This window comes from Jaculus jaculus, chromosome 1 (genome assembly GCF_020740685.1).
Source record: "Jaculus jaculus isolate mJacJac1 chromosome 1, mJacJac1.mat.Y.cur, whole genome shotgun sequence".
Taxonomy (NCBI): domain Eukaryota; kingdom Metazoa; phylum Chordata; class Mammalia; order Rodentia; family Dipodidae; genus Jaculus; species Jaculus jaculus.
The window spans coordinates 155683491-155705315 of NC_059102.1; the positions used below are offsets into that span (position 1 = coordinate 155683491).

The 21825-nt window shown below is 52.3% G+C and overlaps 2 protein-coding genes across 2 annotated transcripts in view; one reads left to right on the forward strand and one right to left on the reverse strand.

Moving 5' to 3' along the window:
* The window catches only part of Trpm5 (transient receptor potential cation channel subfamily M member 5), a 42354-nt gene extending 36531 nt beyond the window's left edge, over nucleotides 1–5823 (reverse strand). The window contains exon 1 of the mRNA XM_004653912.2: nucleotides 5372–5823. Within this exon, the coding sequence (XP_004653969.2) occupies nucleotides 5372–5823 (452 nt within the window). The remainder of the gene's footprint in view (nucleotides 1–5371) is intronic.
* Kcnq1 (potassium voltage-gated channel subfamily Q member 1) overlaps nucleotides 5822–21825 on the forward strand; it is a 390510-nt gene continuing 374506 nt past the window's right edge. Inside the window, exon 1 of the mRNA XM_004654224.2 lies at nucleotides 5822–6198. Coding sequence (XP_004654281.1) covers nucleotides 5822–6198 — 377 coding nt within the window. The remainder of the gene's footprint in view (nucleotides 6199–21825) is intronic.

The following is a 21825-nucleotide window of genomic DNA, read 5'->3' on the forward strand; positions in this document are numbered from 1 at the left end:
ATTGAGTCATCCCCTTCTCCTCCTCCTTTGCCTCTGTTGTCAGATGTTGGCCTGACTTGCTCACATGAAGTTCACTTTGGCTCTGAACTCAGTCCTGTGTGGGACCATGGTAGCTTTCCCAGGGTGAGTCTCTCTAGCCATGGTGCCCAGCTGGTACCAACAATGAGGAGTCCAAGGACCCTGAATAAGAACTGCTCACCATGGCATTGAAAAGGCAAGCTGCCCATTGCAGGTTTCTTGCCCTCTGTCTGTCCAGGAATACCTATACTTCTCCAGCAATGAAAGGCTCAGTGGCTCAGCAGATGCTCAGGACAAAACTTTTCTGGGCTGGAGGAGTGTATGAGAGGCCACTGCCTGGAGGCTACTGAGAGTGGTGGGCTGGGCTATTGAGCAAGCTGTCCCTGCTGAGTGACAGGGAAGGTATACCTTTGGATTCCTGGGACTGCTCCCTCCAGCACACCCACTTGGAAGAGCAAAGGCAGGTTCTGTGGCTAATGGTGGGAGGTCCTTGGAGGAAGGACCCTTGGGTGCTAGAGTCAACCCCAGGCACAAACCAAGTGCCAACAGCCCCTAGGTTTTTGTTTGTTTGTTTCTTTCTTTGTTTTGAGGTACGATCTCACTCCAGCCCAGGCTGCCGTGGAACCCACTCTGTAGTCCCAGGCTAGCCTCAAAGTCAGCAACTCTCCTACCTCTGCTTTCCAAGTGCTGGGATTAAAGGCATGCTCCATCGCCCAGAAGCCCCTGCCTTACCATCCCAGCATAGAGTGCGTGGAGGCAAAGAATTCCTGGGAAGTCAGCATATGGGTACCGAGTTTCAAGAACATTCTAAGGCCTGGGAGATAGCCTAGTTTTTGTAATTCATTCCTTGGACTTGAAGGATCAAGGCTGACCCCAAAGCAATGTCTGGAAAGGCTTTCCATGGGCAAGGCTGGCCCCCCCAGAGGTGCTTGTGAGCTTTTGGGGAAATCTGAGGTAGCTCAGGAGGCTCCAGTGCTAGAGAGCTTAGTCTCAGTCCAAAGTAAGCACACCAGGAGTCCCGGACTCACCATCCGAGCGCTGGCTGGTTGGATCCTAGGCTGGGAAAGCCCAGCTAGTTGGGATGTAGCATGTCCACTTTCTCCCACCTTCCCCTCAAGCCCTTGCACGAAGCCCAAGGCCTGGACTCCTCTTTAGGCCCCATGACAGAGAGGAACGCCTAGATTTCACAGGGGAGAATCTGTCCTGGAGCTTTGCCCATCACGTGAGGACCTGCTCCTGGGCACCTTTCTCTGGGACGGTGTATTTAGGTTGGCCATCCAGACTCTGACCACAGTGTAGGCTTGGGAGACAGCCTAAAGGCCTGAGAGACAGCGAGAAGGTGATCTGCTGGATGTGTGCATCCAGAACGACTGTGTGAGACCATGGGTGGGGGCATGGGGTGGGGAGGGGAGCACTTAGGGAGAGATAGCAGCAGGCAGGTTGAACCCCAGGTTCCCATCCTTATGCCTAGACCCCACACTCTCAGACCAGCTGCACACTTGCCACCATCAGAGGGCTTTCTCTTCTTGGCTGATGGGCTCCTTACCCCTTTCCAGAGTGGGCTGGGTTCCATCCTGCCGCCCCCCTCTCCCCACACACAGTCAGGGTTTGCATACATTTCCTGCTCTCCTGGCCATAGGCTCTCGCTCCCCCAACTTTAGCCTTGGCCTCACCCGAGCCCAGCCCAGCCCAACCCTGTGGTCACCTGTGCGCCTGACTTCGGTCTTTCCCTTCTCCACTCCCATCTCTCAGCCCACCCTTCCCCCATCCCTCCACGCCCCACACAGATCTCTGGAGAGGGCAAGGCACCCACAGCAGCCTCCTTGCCCAGCTCACCTCCATTTTCTATGCCCCTCGTGGCTCAGGGCAGGTATCCCCAGGAACCTTCCCTACAACTTCTACCTGCCTGGGACAGTCCTGGGGCCTCAAGGAGCCTCTCAGTTCTCAGGTGGCTATGAGGATAACTTTTTAAATACGGAAACCCACACAAAAGTAAATAACAGTATAATGTGTGTATTCATCACTGCTCCAACAATCCTCAATTCATAGGCGGCTTGCTTTAACCTCCACCCGACACCCGGCACTCTTCCTGCCCACCATTTCGGAGCAATTCCTCTGCATCACGGGACTCTACCCACACCCTGTGCACCTGGGGCAGGCATGGTCTCTTTGCACCCTGGAGATGGTCCAGGGAAGGGTTGTCATACTTGAGCCTGCTCCCTCCTCTAATGTTCAATACAGTGAGCCAAAGCAACTGATCAAGGACGATGAGGACTTTTCATTATAAAATATTTAGCACGTTTTAATACATAATATATTTTTTGAGGCAGTGTCAGTCCATAGTCTTGGATGCCTGGAGCTCATTATAAGCCTTCTGCCTCAACCTCACATGTGCTAGGATCACAGGCCTGAGCCACCTTACCCAGAATCCATAATTCTTTGAGATGTTTAACTTGTCCTGCTGTGGCAAGTTTCCAAATGCTCAGTGGACAGAGCCACCAAGTCACTTTAAAATAAAACAACAGAGAGGTTCGAGAGAATATCTTCAGTTCACATTGAAAGGTTGGTTTGTGCTTCTTTGATTTCGTATTTGTATCTTTTATCTCTTGGGTCCTAAGGAACTTAGTATGATTACTTATTTAATATGTAAATACGTATGTTTGGTTTCAAAATAACAGACGGCAGCAGTGACTTTGTTGTTGCTGGGTCAAAACACCTGGCCAGAACCAGCCTATGGAAGGAAAGGGTTTACTGTGGCAGCTTCAAGGGGCAGTTTCTGTCACAGCAGGGAAGGCATGATAGGAAGAGACGGCTGGTGTGTCACAGTTGTCACATCAGCAAATGCAAAAATTTTGCTGATGGAGAGGAAGTAGAAGAGCCAAATAGCATCAATCAGGGCTGGACTATAACGCCCAAGTGACACACTTCCTCCAGCAAGATTCCATCTCCTAAAGGTTCCACAACCTTCCCCAACGGCACCACCAACTAGGAATCAAGTATTCCAACATGCGAGCCTATGGGGGAAATTTTACACTCAAACCACTATGCAGGTTGTCAGGACTCCATATCTGTAGGATCTACAACTAAGCCCAGATGGAAAATATTTGAGAAACAAATTGCATCTTTGTAATGAACTTGTACAGACTCTTTCCTTGCCACTACTCCACAGACAATGCAATATAGCAATAACTTACATGGCATTCGCATTGTTACAGGTGCCGTAAGGGATCTAGAGAGGCCTCCAACCATCCAGGAAGATGTGTGGAGGCTCTGTAGAGACTGTGCCACTTTATATGAGTATCTTGAGCATCTGAAGATTCTAGCCTAGGTGGGGACTTTAATGCATCTTGGTGTTAGTCCCTGTCAACATTATTACTGATGGTTCCATTCTGTGGGTTTCTTTTGTTCTTCGAATATCAGTGATCATATCAGCCACGAGTCTCTTGTGGAAGCAAAATCTAGCTAACCGAAAGACCTTCTGTTTGTTTTTTACCTTTTGCTAACACAAGTCATGTTGGGGTGCACTTGTTTGTCATGTTCTTCTTTCTTTCTTTTGAGTCAGGGGATCATGTGGTTCTTGAACTTGACATGTAGCTGAGTATGACTTTGAACTCTCGATCTTCCTGCCTCCACCTCTCAAGTTCTGGGATCACCTGCATGTACCACCAGGCCTCATTTTGTTTTCTAACTTTTTCTTTTTTTCTATCTTTGTGCTCTTAGCAGTGGGGTTCCTGGGTCAAAGGGTACATACACTTTTGCAAATATTGCCAAAATTCCCTTCCCATGGGTGACGAGGAAAGCACCTGCTACCCTGGCCTCTCCCACAGATTGTGCCGTCAAACGCCTGGATTTTTGCCAATCAGATAGTCCGGCAGTGGTATCAGAGTGTACTTTTAATTTGCATTTTTCTTGTTGTGAGTAAGGCTGCGTGTGTTTTTTGCCAAGGCCATGGGCCTCTTTTCCCATGCACTGAGCCTTTCATGCACCTTTTCAATGCAGTGTGATGTTTCACTATGTATCATTGATGCCAGTCCTCTGCCTGCGGTGGGAGTTGTAAATCCTATCTCCTTGACTTCCCCAGCCGTACCTTTCCGTTCATCTTTTGCTTCTGGATTTCAAGGCACAGTTGGAAATGTTTGCATAATCTGAATGGCTTTAACTTTATGCCAAAGTCTCTAAGCCATTTGAAAATTATTTTGTGCACCTTGTGAGAGTTGGGCCTGTTTTGTGTTTTATCGTCTACATTCTATGTGGCTATCTTTTTTTATTTAAGTCAAGATCTCAGGTTGGAGAGATGGCTTAGCAGTTAAGGTACTTGCCTGCAAAGCCTAAAGGACCCAGGTTCAATTCCCCAGTACCCACGTAAGCCAGATGCACAAGGTGGCACGTGTGTCTGGAGTTCCTTTGCAGCAGCTAGAAGCCCTGGCATGCCCATTCTTTCTGTTTCTGTCTCTCTCTCTCCTTGCACTCCACACCTATCCACACATATTCTCTCTCTCTGTCTCTCTTTGCCTTTCTCTCAAACACACACATGCACACACATATTTATATATCTTATTTATTTAGATATATATTTATATATGCTATACATATACATACATATATATATATATACATATATATATATATATATACATATATATATATATATATATATATATATATATATATATATATATATCTCCCAGGATCTCATGTAGACCAGGCTGATCACAAATTTGGTATGTAGCAAAGAAGATCTTGAACTTCTGATCCACCTGCCTACACCTCCCAGGGAAGGGAAAGGGAGGGGTGGGGAAAGGGGAATGACATGTGGGCAACACTGCCTGGTTTCCAACACTGCTTGTTAAAAGGTCACTCTCCTGCTGGACCGGGGACTTGGCGCAGGTGCTGGTCACATATGAGTGAGGAGTGCCCCGGAAGGCAGGACTTTTCTGTCGTTCTCTCGCATTCAACCCACAGGCTAGTACAGTTTGGGCGGCGGCAGGCTCAAACCTTCTGACGCCATCCTCATCCTTATACCCACCTCCACCCACGAGGGACCAGCCAGCCCAAGCCCAAGGACAAGGGAGGACAAGGCGCTCATTCTCAAGAACCTGGGGTGATGCACACTTTTCTCCCTTGACCTGCCCAGGCAGCCAGGCTGGCCGCGTCTGTCAGTCAAACCTGTGATCCAACCCCCCCCCCCCAACACACCGCCCAGGCCATCCTCAGCTGCCTCCCCTCGGGGTCCATTGTCAGTCTCCCCAGTCCCCGGTGGGCAGCGACTCAATGCATCTTCGCCTTCTCTACCTGCCAGCGCATCTGCTCAGCCAGGGGCGCTCAGCGTGGTGACTGGGCAACACCTCCTTACCAGCGTCCCAGGGGCCCTCTCTGCCGCTGGTCTCCCAGCTCCTTCCCCGAGAGACTCAGAGGGCAGAACGTCAGTGCAAAAGGATCCCTAAAGCCTAGCAGGGCGGACAGGCTTCGGGGTACAGGGAAGCACGTGCGCGGAGCAGGTGCGCGCAGGAGCAAGCGGGGCGAGTGGCCCGGCGCAGGGCGGGTACCCCTGAACCGCGCAGGTGAAGCGGCTCCCAGCCCGACCTGCAGGTGGGCGCGCGGCGCCCGGGCGTGGGGGGCGGGGCGTCCAGCCGGGGCGGGGTCTGCCTTCCCCGGGGGACCTGCGCCCGCCCCGCCCCTCCAGGCCCCGCCTCTGCCCCGGGCGGAGCGCACGGACAGTGGCCCCCCGCGGCGGGGCTGGCAGCGACCCGCAGTGTGCCCGGCGCCCTCCTTGTCCGCGGCTTCTCTCGCCGCCTCCTGGGCCATGGCCGCGACCTCTTCCCCGCCCATGGCCGAGAGGAAGCGTGGGGGCTGGGGCCGCCTGCTGGGCGCCCGGCGGGGCAGCGCCGGCCTGGCCAAGAAGTGCCCCTTCTCGCTGGAGCTGGCCGAGGACGGCCCGGCGGGTGGCACCTTTTACGCGCCCATCGCGCCGCCCGGCGCCCTGGGGCCCGCGTCCCCTTCGTCCCCCACCGCAGTCCCCGCCGCTGACCTCGGCCCACGGCCCCCCGTGAGCCTCGACCCGCGCGTCTCCATCTATAGCGCACGCCGCCCGCTGCTGGCGCGCACCCACATCCAGGGTCGCGTCTACAACTTCCTTGAGCGACCCACTGGCTGGAAGTGCTTCGTCTACCACTTTGCCGTGTGAGTACCTCCTGCCTGCTGCCACCTGCTGCTGCCCTGACTGGGACCCAGCTGCCACCCCGGGGAGGGGGAGGGGGCCCAGCTGGGAGGTGAAGAAGAGGTTGGTCAGGAGAAAACAGAAACCATACTGGGCGCTGGATCCCTTGAAAGTTCAGGGACCTTTGTGGCACACACTCTGAGGGTGATTCGGGCATGTGGCAGACTTGGGGACTGGGTACCCCAGCCCAGGAGCTGGCTCTTGCCTCCATGGAGAGCCACCTTGGTGTTAATCCTTATGGGAAAGCAAGCTGAGGAGTTGGGCCTTGGGTGTGCAGTAGAGAGAATTCCCCCGGGGTCAGATGGGATTGAAGGAAGACTCCAGGTGACAGGTCCCTGCGTTCAGCTCCTCTCAGGCCCTGGGCAGTTATCTTGTCTTGGAGTCTCAGACGAGCAGGCCCATATCCAGGGCGGGGTGACAGGTACGCCGGTGTGCCCCAAAGGGTCCTCAGGGCTTGGGGAATGGGTGCAGAGAACCGGGGGGCTCAGTTTCCAGGCATCTGTGAAAAGGAACAGGGCTCCTGGACAGAGCCAGGAGGGGGTGGGGCAGGCCGGAGCTGCACCTGGCCTTGCAGGCTGCAGGTGGCTCTCGTTGCGGCAGCTGTGCCTCAGCCGGCTAGGTCCTCCATCTCTCAAGGGCAGGGTCACAGGAAGTCACCTCTGAGAAGGGCCAGGCTGCGCTCCTTGCTGCCTTTCCCCCAGCCACTTCAGGGCGCCACTTCCTGGCTACTTGGCTGCTTGGTGTCCTGCCAGCCTTTACTTCAGGATTCTGCTAGGTCGCCCCTGTGTGAGTGTTTTGAGGCTTTCTGTATGGGGTGGCCTCTCATGGCTTCCCACTGGTGGAGTGCTTGACGTACCACCTGGACTAGGTGTGATGGGGGACTGCCCAGGGACCTGTTTACTCCCATTGGTAGTTGTGCCCTGGCCCTCCAGGGACCCAGCATGAGCCGGGTTTAGGAAGGTAAGTGCTGGTGATGCTCTCTTTGCAGGAGGCAGGGCCTTCTGTGGTAGCTGGGTCAAGTCCTTAGAGAAACCTGTCCCCCAAAACATGATTGACATGGTCTTAAGGCCACCCAATTCCAGTCCCTTCTCCTGAAGTGCCAGGGCCCCAGAGCTGCCATTGCTAGTCTGTGGGGGAGACAAGCTGTGCTCAGGGCTGTCGCAGCAATGACGAAGATGTCCTGTCCGGGTGCAGCGTGCTGCGTGGCTGTGCAGCCAACGCCAGGCTTTTGGGTGATGCTATCTGCGCAGGTGGGCTCACTCCCCACCCGCACTCGCCTGAGATGCTGCGATGGGAGGTTCTGGAGAAGCCCCTGATGCCCTGTCCCATCTCTGCCCAGGAGCCCTGTCTGCCGAGACAAGCAGCCTCCACACACCCGCTCACTCAGGGGCTCCCGGGGATGCAGACCATTAGGTGAGCATCCCCGAGCTCCTGGCCATAGTGGTGGTGTGGCGGAGGAAGAGGGCTGGCCCCGCCCCAGAGGAAGTCTCTGCTTACACTGTGCTTTCTTCCTGAGTTGGATTGTTCAGTCCTTGGGAAGTTTGCTCAGCAGAACCTGCCTTTGCACAGCCTCTCCAAGGAGCCTTAGCCACAAAGTACTGGAGGTTTCTGGAGCTGGTGGCATAAGGGCATCTCTGGTGAGGGGTCTAGGGTGGAGGGGGGGGGAGAGTGGAAAAGAAAAGGGGACATTTCTGCTAGGGGATGCTTGGCAGCCGGCCAGCCTTCCCCAGCTCCGGCCCGGTGTGGAGCATGATCACAAACATTCCCTCCCTCTCCACACTGGTAGACCATGTTGAACATAGCATGTGGCTTGCCATAGGGCTCTCAGTGTCCCCAGGAGGTGGGCAAGACTCTTTGAATTGGCCAGCGTCCTGAGAGTCAGGAGACCGGCCATACCCAGCCTCGTGAAACCGATGGTCAGTGCTGGCCAGCCTGGGTGTTGCTTTGAGAAATGACAGATAAAATGATGGCAGTGTGCCAGGTCTGTCCTTGGTAAGATGGACTGTGAAACATGCCCGATGATGGTTTTCTGGCTGAGGAGGACAAGGCTGCCCTTGAAGGGCCAGACCTGCATGGCCAGCTGGGGGCTGCGGGTAAGAGCCAGTGTCCTGCGGCGTGGGGCACGCTTTCCCACGTGTGTCTGGGGAAGCAGGCCCGGACATCCTGGTTCCTCCTGGGGGAACCCCTGCTCTGGCCCAAGGAGAGTAGCTCTTCCTGTGTCTCTGCTGGCCTCCCCTGACAGGTCTGGCCCCTACCCTGCCTTTGCCTGCTTGAGTTCTTACCCTGTCACTCTAGTCTCCTGTGGCTCTTTGTGTCCCTATGGAGAGCAGCTTCCACCCTGACTGAGGGCACCGGGCTCAGAGCATGTGGCCGGGTCTTGTTGAGGGGCAAGAGCGGATGTCTAGTCCACATCCACTCTGATGGTCTAGGTGCTAGCAGATCCTAGTTGTGACGGTGCAGAGGGGCTTAGCTTGAGGAGATACTGCCCCCTTTCTGGCTCTCAGACCCAAAAACCCCTGTCCTCCCTCTCCCACAGTCCTGGCTTGCCTCTGTTCCTCAGAACTTTCTGGTGGCTTTGGCAGCGCCTTAGTACGCTGATCATGGATGAAGCTTGTGGCTGGGCCTGGTAGTCAGTGGAGCTGTCTGGGCCATCTTTCCACACCATCTCCCTGAGGTTTCTGCTGGCCATCTGCCCCTAGGTCCTGACCACAGGGCTTGGTGTAACTGCTGGGCAGCTGTTCAGCAGAGCTAGAAAGGGAGTTCGGTGGGGGGGGAGGGGGGCTGGGGGAAGCAGAAAGCTGAGATGGTGCATGGCCATGGGGCTGTCTGGTGGCCAGGTCTTTCCTTTGGGTCCCCTTGAGCCTCTCTACCTGTTCCTTTGTCCTGGATTCAGGAAAAACCACGTGCCATTTCTGGGTCCCTGGTATTACCTCTCGTGGCTATCCAGCAACCCCACCCCAGACTCATGATGTGGACCCAGTCTGACGTTTCTGGATACCCCATTGCCTACATGTGTAGTGTCTCCCCTCTGCCCACCCTTAGCAGGTGGCCATAAGCATACTATATGCCAAGGCCATCAGCTGTGGAGGGGGGAGGGCAATCCAGGTGGTGGAGAACTCAGTGTGCCTCAGAGGAAGGTCCTGCCCACTGTGGGACCAGGAGGGCCTCACAGGGCATGAAACACCTGTGCCAAGCACTGGTAGTAACTGCAGCTGGCCAGGAGCACCATACTACCTTTGGTGGTAGAGTTACAGGGGCCCTAGGTGGCCCCCACCTCAAGTGTCCTGCTTTCTTGGCAAAGTGGTTCCCAAGCTTACTCCTGTTGGGTGTGAGGGTCCTTGCTGCCCAGGCCGGTGCTTGCAGGCAGCTGAAGATAGCCGAGGCTGCCTCCCTCAGCAGTTCCTGGGTGGTGGGATAAGGCTAGGCCATAACTGCGTACATGCAGGTTCTGGTCTCAGCCTGCTTCTGACATGGCCCCCGGCAGGGCAGGGGACCCCTGCCCAGTGTCCTACATGGATCCCTTTCCCCCACTCCACTGCCGGACGTTCCAGGCCAGGTGTTTGTACCTGCACGCCTTGCTGTAGTTCACTTCCCAGCATGAGATTGGCAGGCCAGAAGGTAGGGATTGGCTTCTGTGTTCCAGGCCCAGGTGGAGACCACCGTGGGATGTGAGTGTGTGGCCAGCTCAGGAGAGAGGCTGGCAGAGAAGTTTCTGGAAGCTCCCATGTGCTGATCCCTAGCCCTTGCGTCTGGCAGAGAGAATGGGTGATAAATGCTGCCACCAGGAGCCTCTTGGACCCACACTTGGTCACATCCCAGAGATGTGGATCCCATTTCACCTCGCAGGGAGGGACTCTGTGGGATAGCAGGCAGGGTGGCAAGGAGGCTGTGGCCACATATGGGCCTGTTGAGGAAGTACCAAGGGGACACCCTGAGGCCAAATAGTACTGAATGGGTGGTACTGGTGGGTTAGCCCAGCTGAGCTCTGCTCACCCTAGAGCTCCAGGTATATCTCCATGCCTCTTCCTAGTGGGAAGCCCTTTCCGTGGCCCTGTTGTGCATGCAGGACCCTATATTTATTGTGTGTGTGTATGTGTGTGTGTGTGTGTGTACATTTTTGCATGTATATGGAGGCCAGAGGTCAATACTGGGTGTGTTCCTCTACCATTCTCCACTTTATTTTTTTATTTTTTATTTTGGTTTTTCGAGGTAGGGTCTCACTCTGGCGTAGGCTGACCTGGAATTCACTATGGAGTCTCAGGGTGGCCTCATAGTGATCCTTCTACCTCTGCCTCCCAAGTGCTGGGATTAAAGGCGTGCACCACCACGCCCGGCTTTCCACTTTATTTTTTGAGGTGGGGTCACCCACTGAACCTGGAGCTAACCCGTTCAGCTAGACTGGCTGGCCAGCTTGTCCCAGCAATCCTGTCTCCAGCTCTTCAGCACTGGGACTACAAGGGCTAACTGCCATGCCTGGCTTTTATGTAGGTGCCCGGGATCCAAAGGCAGTCCCCATGTTTGCACAGCAAGCACTTTACCAACGAGCCATCTCCCTCGCATTAAATCCCTACTTTCTGAGTGTAGCAGAGAGGAGGAGCCTGCCGCTCTGCTCTCAGCCAGCTCACCCTGGGGACCATGGGAGTTGACTTCACGTGTGGCTTCTGAGCATGTGGAAGGACAGCCTCAGTTGACCATGTACCTTCTGCTGCCCCCTTCCCAGGGCCCTGTGTGGGTGCTGACTGAGGCAAAGAGACAGCTGGCTCTTCCCAGGGGCCATGGTGAAGAGTGGACTGAACATAGTAGTGCCTTTGCCAAAGGCCTTCCAAGCATGGCCACCAGCTGTGTGTAGCTGGTAACCCTGGGGTTCCCCATCTAAAGTCACACTGGTGTGCCTATCTGAGGATCCGGGAGCTCCTTCCATCTGATGTTCAGAACCAAGTGATGAGTGAGAGCCTCTGTTCTTCCTGGGAAGAAAGGAGAGAGCCCCCGGGGCAGACCAGTCTGCCTACTAAGCACGAGGTTGGGGGGAGGCCAGCTTGATGATCTCCTGAGCGTACATCCTGGGCAACCTTCAGAAGCCTTTGACCTAGCTGATTCCTGTGCTCAGAACTATAGCTGAGGCTGTGTTCAGGAGGCATCTCCTTCTGGAAGCCTTCCAGGGCCAAGTGATGCCCTCTGTCTCCTGCCTTTATCAGCCTATCCTACCCTCCTATACTGGAGCTCAGGTGGGTCTGTTCAGCTGCAGGTGTTTGGGGGCCATTTCTTGGTGTTCCTGGGAAACTGAGGGTCCATGTGGGCAGGCAGGACCACCTGGGGCTGCCTGGTTTCTCTCAGAGGCTTCCTTACCTTCTTCCTGCTCTCACTCGTCCCACCCCCACAGCCTGGGATGCAGCTGGCTGGCAGCTCTGAGCCCCACAGACACATTGGGTCTGATGACATCTGCCGGCTGGTATTTTTATCCAGTGACATTCCTAAGCTTGGGAAAGCAGTGGGTAGAGCTAGAGGCAGAGCCTCTGTGGCCAGGGGACAGACCTGTGAGCCCCACCCACCACTGTTTTACAAGGCCAGGGCTTCCATCTTGGCCACTGCCCCAGCTGGGCTGGAGCAGATCTGAGGTAGTACCAACCCAGGTGCTTGTCTACTTCCTGGCTACCTCCAGGGAAGTCCAGGTTCTAGTTAGGGAGGGAGGCAGGGCTCAATAATGATGCTTCCAGAAGGATCTAGGCAAAGGCAACATGTCCTAGAAGGGAGGCTGGGTCCATCTCTAGAAACCACCCTCCCCATAAAGACCTATGTGTCTGTGTGTCTGACTGCCTTTCAAAGCAGGAATGATTCCTTTTAAATGATTATTATTGCAGTTGACATATAGTAATTATATATAACCATTGGGTAGAGTGACATTTAAAAAATTTAATTGTATGTGTGTATATGTGTGTGTGTGTGTGTGCATGCTGGTTCACATGCACATGTGTGCATATGCATGTAGAGACCGGAGGCTGGTGCCAAGTGTCTTCCTCAGTCACTCTCCATTTTATTTATTTGTTTGGAGAGGGTCTCTCACTGAACATAGATCTCATTGCTTCAGCTAGACTAGCGAGTCAGGGAGCCTTAAGGATCCGTCTTGCCTCGCCTCCTCAGTGCTGGGATTATTATTGTGTGCCACCACATCTAACTTGGTTTTTTTTTTTTTTTTTTCAATTTTAGAGAGAGAAAAAGAACTGGTGTGCCAGGGCCTCAGCCACTGAAATTGAACAGATGCTTGTGCCACTCAGTGAGCATGTGTAACCTTGTTCTTGCCTCACCTATGTACGTCTGGCTTACATGGGTTCCGGAGAGTCAAATGTGGGTCCACAGGCTTCACAGGCAAGCACCTTAACCACTAAGCAATCTCCCCAGCCCTTTAAAGAAAATATTACAGAGAGCAAGAGTAAGAGCGTGCGAGTGAGAGAGAGGGACATCCAACTTTCTTTGAATGGATTCTGTGGGTTCAAATTAAGATCCTCATGTTTTCAAGGCAAGCACTTTACTGACTGAGCTATGTCTCCAGCCCCCAACTTTGATATTTTAATACATGTATACAGTGTGTCATGACTGGGTCAGTATCACTGGTCTGGCCATCACCTCAGAGTTTCCTCTGAGGATCTCTGTATTGAGAATATTCAAACCCTGTTGTCTAGTTTGAAACCTTCCATTGCTGTCAGTCATAGTCACTGCTGTGCTGTGACGACACCCCTCCTGGGCAGCTGCACCCCACTCCCCTTAGCCACCCTCTCTCCAGCCCTTGCCCTTCCCAGACTCTGTCCTACTCTTCTTTGAGGACCACTTGTTAGCATCCATATAAGGGGGAGAACACACTGTGCTTGTTTGTCCTTTCCAGGAACCAGAGTGCCAAGAAGGGGCCAGGGACAAGGTTTTATCTTTTCAGGCACATCCCCAGGAACCTAATTTCTCCACGTGGGCTCCTAGGTTCCACCACTTCCCAATCATTCCATTATGTGAATCCATCAATGATCACAATGAGTGATTTATCGATTAGCTTAGAGCCCTCAGGATGCGATCACTTCCCAAAGCCTATCAGCTGGCAACCAAGCATTTCACAGCTGAGCCTGTGGGAGGTATTTCAGACTAAAACTATAACCGACTTCATGAAATATTTCTTGTAGAGTCAGCCTGCTGGTGATACGTTCTTTCTGTTTTTGCTTGTTTTGGAAAGCTTTTGTTTCTCCTTTTCTGGAGGATAGCTTCGCTGGGTATAGGATTCTTGGTTGATGGCTTGTTTGTTTTCTTTCAGGACTTGGAATCCATCTTTCCATTCTCTCCTGGCTTGTAGGGTTTTTGCTAAGAGAGCTGATGTTAGTCTAACGATTCCCGTGTATGTGATCTGACCCTTCTCTCTTGCTCTCTGTATCATACTTTAAAAAAATATATTTATTTGTTATTTGGGAGGGGGATGGAGAGAGACAGGGAGAAACAGAAGGGGCTCATCAGGGCCTCCTCTTGCTGCAAACTAACTCCAGATGTGTGCACCGCTTTGTGCATCTGGCTTTATGTGGGTACTGGGGAATCAGACCCCAGCTGTCAGGCTTTGCAAGCAAGGGCTTTTAATTGCTGATCCATCTCTTCAGCCCCTGTCTTATACCTTTAGTGGTTTGATGTAATGTGCCTTGAATGAATCTTCTTTGGTCACATATGTTAGGAGTCCTTTGAGTTTCGTAGACCTAGATGTCTCTATCTTTTGAGTTTATATGACTCTTCTCCTGAAACATAACAAATGTAACTGTTTACTCAGTTGTCTAATATGGGCCTCAAAGTCCTCTCTCATTCTTTATCTTTTGTCTGATTTTTCTTTTTGTTAAGATTTGTTTTCAGGCTCAGAAAATCTTCTCTCAGATCTATTCTACTTTCGGGGCTGTTAATGACAGTTTTTATTTTATGTGTTGAGCTCTTTCATTCCAGACTTTGCTTCTTTTTTATGATTTCAATCTCTTTGCTGAAGTTCTCATTCATATAAGGAATTAGTTTTTTTAAGTTTCATGGAGTCACCCACCTGCATTCTATCACATAGTGCTAAGTTTTCTTTGCAAATCACCGGTTCGAAGTTTTTTCCAGGGTGGTCCACTGTTTTCCTTTCCTTTGGTGTGTGTTGCTAGAGTTCCTCTGTTTCTTTGTGCTCCATCCCTTCTGCTCAGAGGCCCTTAGCATGTTGTGCTCCCCAGCAGAGTGATGCTCTTCTCTTAGCATCTGGCTGGCTGTACACACGTAGGCATCCTCTCTCTTCCTGGCCTGTACCTTCAGTCTCCAGGAAGCACCTCTGATGGCCACTCCCTTCCCACCTCAGGGTGCTCGTGTGGTACTCGTGCTTCGGCAGCGGGCAGTTCTGGCTGTCCTGTGTGGCAGGTGCAGTTTGTCGGGGAGCAGATCTTTAGGTTCCCCCTCCTATGCCTCCGAGGCTGGGCACCCTTCTCTGCACCCTCCCCAAACTGTGCTCTTGGGCAAACTGAAAGCCCACATGGCATGGTGTGGACATTTTCCCACTAAGCTTGCTCCATGTGAGGATCTGGGGAGGTCTCAAAAGTCATAGCCACGGTCCACCCACTGGACAGAGACTGAGCCCTTGACCCCCATCAAGCTTCTGTCCTTATGGACCACCTAGCAGCATAGGGACCTCCTATTTGGAGTCAGGGCTGCCTCCTCTTCCGCTGGCCTTGAGGATTGTTAGTCCAGCCTCCTGGGTGCTCAGGATCAACTTGCTGTTAATTCTTGTTTGTTCTCTCTCCCTCTCCTCTCCTATTGATGCTGCTGCTTGTATATGAAGATGTGAGCCTGTAGCCATGCTTTTCCCAGCACGGTGAAGCTGCCCCTGAAAACTGTAAGCCCAAAATAAACTCTTTCCTTCCCTAAGCTGCTTTTAGTGGAGACTGTTTGACTCTCCAGAACCCACAGAAAAATGCTGAACCTGGCCACACATGTTGTAGAGAATCCCTAAGGCTCACTAATAAATAGAAGCTGTGGGTTGAGAAAGGAGAAGAGACCCCATTTCAGGGAGATACATGGGTAAGTGATAAGAGAAGGATGTATGACATTATTGTCTGGTCGCCTCATGCATGTGCGTGGGATGTGCACATCTGCACACACATGTGCTTACAGATTATACATACCACACACATACTCTCTACACACCAGAAAAGAATAAAAAGAGCAGTAGAAGGAATGAGAAATTATAAAATATCACCTAAAGAAATCTGGGCATGGTGGCTCACACCTCTAATCCTGTTACAAGGTATTTGAACCCCAAACCCTGAGTTCAAGCTTGTATTTAACCAAAGAATTTGGCAAGCCAAACTGAGAAGGATCATCATGAAATTATTTTATTTATTGGGAGAAGTAATGAACTAAGGGAAGGAAAATGAATACATTTACATGGTCTGAGATCCCATGTGGTGGGCCTGGAAGAAATATGAAAAGAGATTTAGAGAAAAAATAAAGAATGTACAGAGAGCTTCTGCCATGTGGAGGGTGTGAGAGGGTAGAGAGGGGTCAAAGGGGGTGGTGTTTCTCCTTTCCTCTTAGCACAGCTGAGCCAAGAGAAGGAGAGAATTACCAGAACCCAGAGGTTCAGGCATGATGAATGGGCAGCCAAGAGAGAGCATTGTCCCCTCACATGCATCTATAGCCTTATTGTGGTATGTTTTACCTCCTGGCTCAAGTGAGTCAGAGAGACAGCTGTTTGGCCTGGGCTATAGGCTGGCCAAGTTCTGGGGTCTAAGCATGACCAACCACAATGCCAGGCTTAGATTTGAATTGTAGGACTGGAGACCTGTCCTCCAAGGAGGGGCTCAGTTGAGGAAAGCTAGGTCTTAGGGAACTCCTTTAGGCAAGAGATAAGGAGAGGCAAGATTCCTCTCTGATCTCTAGCAAAGCCCAGACTGTAAGGGTAAGCCCAAAGACATTCCTGCTTTTTACTTGCAGGGGCCCAGTCACCCTAACTGCCTATCAGAGCTGCCTGGCGTTCTCTCAATACCAGAATGGGAGGCTGAGGCAGAGGACTGCCATGTGTCTGAGGCCAACCTGAGATTCATCGCATGACTTTGTCTCAACAAACACACAAACAAAAACAGCCTAAAAGAGCCAGTTGGGGATGCATGAAAAACTTTGATGTTTCTACATGTACCTCCTTTTATAAACTGGATTTTGGTACCATCTAAATAGCCTGCATAGGGCTGGAGAGATGGCTTAGCCATTAAGGTACTTGCCTGTGAAGCCTAAGGACCCATGTTTGACTCTCCAGACCCATGTTAGCCAGACGCACAAAGGTGAGGCAAATACAAGGTCACACATGCCCACTTGGTGGTGCAAGCGTCTGGAGTTCACTTGCAGTGGCTGAGGCGCTGGGGTCAATTCTCTCCCCCCCTTCACTTTCTCTTAAAAAAATCAGTTGTATAATTTTAAGTCCAAAAGAAGAAAGTGACAATTTATTTCTAGCTGTATTTGAGATATATTTTAAGTAGGAAAACAGACCCTAAAGAGCAGAATGATGCAAATGTACCTAACTGTGTGCACTGACTCACAGAGCATCCACCCAGAAAAGACTAGCTTCAGCTGACCTCCTGACTGGGTCATCTCTTCAGGACAAATGCTCTGCTTTCAATGCCTCTGATGATATGGTGATGTTATTTGTTGTATTGCTTTGAGACTGCTGCTTGGGAATTATGGTTAAAGGCAGGTGAATGATTGCTCTTGTCACAAGAAGGTGAGGTGGTTGGCCTGGGAGAAGACTATAGATGTTACTTAGAAGAGGTTAAGCCCAAATCACCCTGCCTTTGACTTATAACTGACAGCATGCTCACTAGGCTGAGACTTCAAAAACCATTTCTCTGTTTATGGAAAGGGCTGAGAAACATGAGCCCTTCTGCCTCCACACTGTGACCTCAAAGTGCCCTTGGCTTTGGATATCCAGGGCTGCTTTATAAAAACATTATTTATTTATTTATTTATGAGAGAGAGAAAGAGGGAGAGAGAGAGAAACAAAATGGCCGTGCCACAGCCTCCAGCCACTGCAAATGAACTCCAGATGCATGAGCCCCCTTGTACATCTGGTTTACGTAGGTCCTGGGGAGCCGAACCTGAGTCCTTCGGCTTTGCAGGCCTTAACTGGGAAGCCATCTCTCCAACCTATTTTTTTAAAAAATATTTTAATTTTATTTATTTATTTTGAAAGAGAGAGAATGAAGGAATGAAGAGATCCAGGGCTGCTGAGAGATAGCTGATCCCAGACTGCAGCAGGTGCCCCGGCCATTCCTACAGCAGGTGGGAAAGTGGCCAGTCCATGCCGGGGCACATCTCAGGACTGGGGGCAACTCGGAGGTGTTGGTTGACAGTAACATGGGGGGTGCATCAGAAAACTTAGGCTTAGATCCCCATGTTATTCTGTGGCTAGGGGACAAGACCCTTAGCACCCCTTGGAAGTGACCAGGAGGCAGCCCATGGGCCTGAACCCAGGCGACTTAACAGCACCCCGACCCCACCTGTCCTGTTCTTCCCTGTGATGGGAACCAGGGGAACCAGAGTCGGGGAGGTTCCATCTGGCTTCACGGTTCCCTGCCGACTTCCGTCTGTGTCTGCATTGGTCAGATCTCCACCACGGCAGGCTCCTGAGGTCACAGGCTCACTCTGAGTATCTCAGCTACCTACCTGCCCAAAACCCACACGGGGACACTGGGACCTCCAGACAGAAATGCACCACCAGGAACATCGCTGCTGTCTTGTGCGGAGGAGTGAACGAATCAAATGCCACCTCTGCTAACAGCTGATGAGAGATGGTGGGGCCAGAGAAAGCGTGTGCTCGGTGATACGCGGCTCTGTTCTGGGAGAACCTGCAGGACAGAGAGTCTGAGATCTTTGACAGAAGTGACAAGAGGGGGAGGGAGGTCAGAGGTACTGAGAGAGCCTAAGAATGTGTCCGTTAGCTGAGCATGGGCCCTTTCTTGGGTCTTGATTAAACAAACTAGAAAACCCACTGTTTCAGATTACTTTTGCCTAAAAATCCTGTCCAGAGAGGGAAGAGAGTCATGAGATTCCCCTCCCCCAAGCTCAAACTCTCCCCGTTGGGCAGAGCTGACTTACCCAGCAGATAGGAATGAGGAGACTCAGACTTGGCAATGACATTCAATGCAAAAAACAAAGGAGCAGGTCATCAAAGCTATAGGTAACCTGAAACAGTGAGTTTTGCAAGCTCACAGGGACCCTGTATTGTGAGTGTGTCATGTCAGGAACATAGACTAATAGGTTTGTGTCTTTCCACAATGTCGCAATCTACTGAATAACAATAAATTCTCAAGCTATTGTGGTTTCATTGGCAGCAGTGATGTCCCCATAAGGTGCTAGACCCAGGGACGGGTGAGCTTGCTTCTCTGTCAACAGATAGAGGACAGCCCAGCAAAAGTTATTGCTCACATGGCTGTGTCCCTCCTTGACGTGAGGACAGCTTGTCCCTACCTGCTTCCAGAGTTCCCACTAAGTAACTGAGAAGGTGTGGAAAGGCATAAGTCCTTGCTCTCTTTCCCAGCAAGATGATCTGGTACCTGTAGAAACAAATCAAACCAAGGGGTCCAGTCCTTAAACCCTCCTCTCTTTCCCACGGTGTGGCCAGGGTGCTTTGAAATCATGGGTTAGCCGGAAGGGGCAAGGTTTTTTTCCTTGTCCATGGGAACCCACAGGCCAGAGCAGGCAAGTAGCGTGTGTAAAACCACAGAGCAGGTTTTGTAATCTTTTAGGCAAACCAAATCCAGCATGTAACATAACGAATATGTGCTTTTCCTCTGAGCTCAGGAGCCCCACCCTGGTAGCTCAGAGCCCCTCTAATCCTGAGAGCTGTGATTCGCTGAACAATCAGATAACCATGCCTTCCCCTCTGGGGCCATGAAGCCATAGGGTTTCCCTAGCTGAGCCAACAACACTACCGCAGTGGCAGAAAGCATCTCTGGAGTGGCTTAGGCTCCCCAGGCAGACAGGCTAGGCAGGCGGTGGCCAGTGTGCTGCTGGTTTCTATCTCTATGGACTATCCACATCTCGGGGTGTCTGTGGGGCATTGTGTAAGGGGGCCTGTTGTTGGAGGGACCCTCTCTGCTGGTGCTCTCTCAGGTGACATACAGGAGTGGGTGGGTCTCATGCAGCCACACTGAGTGTGTGTGTGACTTGGGGGTGACCTTGCTTCCCAGGCTGTACTTTCCCATGTGGATGCAGCCTGGGTCTCTACAACAGGTCACGTGATCACATGTGTGTGGACATCACACTAAGTCCTACCCTGGCCTCTATGTGGCCATTTGAAGACCCCTCAAGGCTGCCATCTCACAGTTGGATGCCTGGACTACTCACCTTGCAGGTGTCCAGAATGTTCTATCTTGCTCCTGAAATAGCATCTACAGGTCTGTCCTGGATGTGGGTCTTGGGAGCTTAGGAGAGATAAGATGTGTTGACCATGTGAGCTGGTCTGGAGTAGCCCTGGGATATCTCTGCCTCTTGCCCTTGTCCCCATCAGTTTCCATGGCACGAGGCAGGAGAACGCAGAGAAAGGGCAACATCTCCATGTGGGCATGTGTGTGCGTGTGTGCTTGCGTGTGTGTGTGCGTGCGCATGTGTGTGTGTGATGTGAATGCGTGTGCGAGTGTCTGGCAAGCCAGACAGTGGCCCTCAAATTGTGGCTGTTTTGTGTTTGTGTGGTCCCTGTTCCCAAGTGAAGCTTCTGGATCGTAGGAATTTGGGGGGTCGCTCGACTGTGGAGTGTGGAGAGATCTTACTTCCTTATGTCAGTGAAAAGCCCATAGGTCACAGGCTCTGGGGTACTCAGATGTGGGGAGGAGGGAGAGAGGTTGGATAGGTTAAAGGATAGATGAATTGTTATGTAGTAAGGAGAGAACTAGGTACGTAGACGGATGGACGAGGTGGTAGGTTGGTGGATGGATAGATAAATGAACAGATGGATGATTGAGTTGGTTGATGGATGGGTGAAGAGAGAGATGTTTGGATGGAGAGGTGGATGAACAGGGTAGAGGGTTGGTGGATGGAGGGAGGTAGGGAGATGTGGTGAATGGGTTGGTGGTCTGGGATGGAAAGTAGAGGATGGGTGGAGAGGTGGATAGACAGGGTGGGGGGCTGAAGGCTGGATGGCCAGATGAAGAGATGAATTTATAGTGTGGTAAAGTGACTGCGTGAGTTAGCTGGCTAGTTGAGGAGGAGGTCCAGAGTAGAAATGGATAGATAGAAGCAAGCTTATTTCAACACTCACTGGGCACACTGGGTCTGTGGCTGGGTGTGGCCTTGGTGGGCTTGTCTTACGGTGGGGTGGACAGCTGCTGCGCCAGCCATCCTGCGTGACTTCTTCCTGTGCGTGCTGGGTTCATGGAGATCCAAGCGTAAGACCCAAAGGGTGGCCGAGTCTCATTAACGCGGGAAGAGGCCTGGCCTTGCTGTATCTTCAGGGGCCTTAAAACTGTTTCACACGGGCTAAGGGCTGTCTCTGTGGGTTCCTGTAAGGCAGGAACCTGCCCGGGAGCACCTGCTTGGTGCTTAAACTCTGGGCCATGAAGTGGAGGCTTCTTGGATCGGTGGTGTTGCTTAGCTGCCCGTGGTGTGCCTGCGAAGTGGCAGGCTGGATGCACGTGGGGCAGTGGGATCTGTGTCGGAGCTATGGTCTTTGAGTCTTCTCCCTCCCTGAACCAACCCCTACCCCTGACCTCAGAGGTGCCTGTCTTCCTGGGCCCAGAAGTTCTGAGCAGAGTCCACAGTGCTGCTCTCAGTAGAAGCTGTCACGACCCACCACAGACCCCCCTTTCATGGCTTCTTGGGCTTCCATGAGCAGATGTCTTCAGGTGACCCCACCTGTGAAACCTGCAGGGAGGGAGGCCTTCCTGGGGGCGAGGAGCTGATGGAGCCAAGGGCCAGGGCTGTGCGTAAGAACAGCAAACACAGAGGGAGGGGAAGGAGCAGTTCCCAGGAGCGCAAAGGAGACCCTCTTCTGCTGTAGATCAGGGCCTTAAAGAGAGAGAAGGATGGGAGCTGTATCCTCGTGGCTGGGCCTGACATCCAGGGTCCTTACAGGTGGGCTGAAGGCCCCTTTTGGGTGACAGTCACAGTCTGGCTTGAGCCACGCCAGCTGTAGGGTGTGGCCCATTAGGCCCAGGAGAGCCAAGGGCAGTGGGGCCAGTGCAGGGACCACAGAGACCCTGAAGAACAGACATATCTAAGCTGTCAGGGCGGGGGAAGGAGGGCTGGTCTCTGAGCCCCTGGTTTGCATTTGGCAGAAAAATAGGGACATTGCTGTGTTTCGAGATTCTCCTCACTCTGTCCATGATCTTGGGTGACCTGCTGACCTCTCTATGTCCCTGGGCACCTGTTCTCCACCTCTCTTGGCCGGGAGGTGACACAGGAGAAGGCACCCAAAGGACCTTTGGGAAGTCCCTGACAGCCTGTGAAGTAGAGGCAGTTTTCTGCTCAGGGTAAACCTGCCCCTCTGTTCCAGGTCAAGGACAGCTCAAGGTCCCTGGTATAACTCCATCGAGGTGCAGCAACCTCCCAGGCAAGTGCCGGAATGT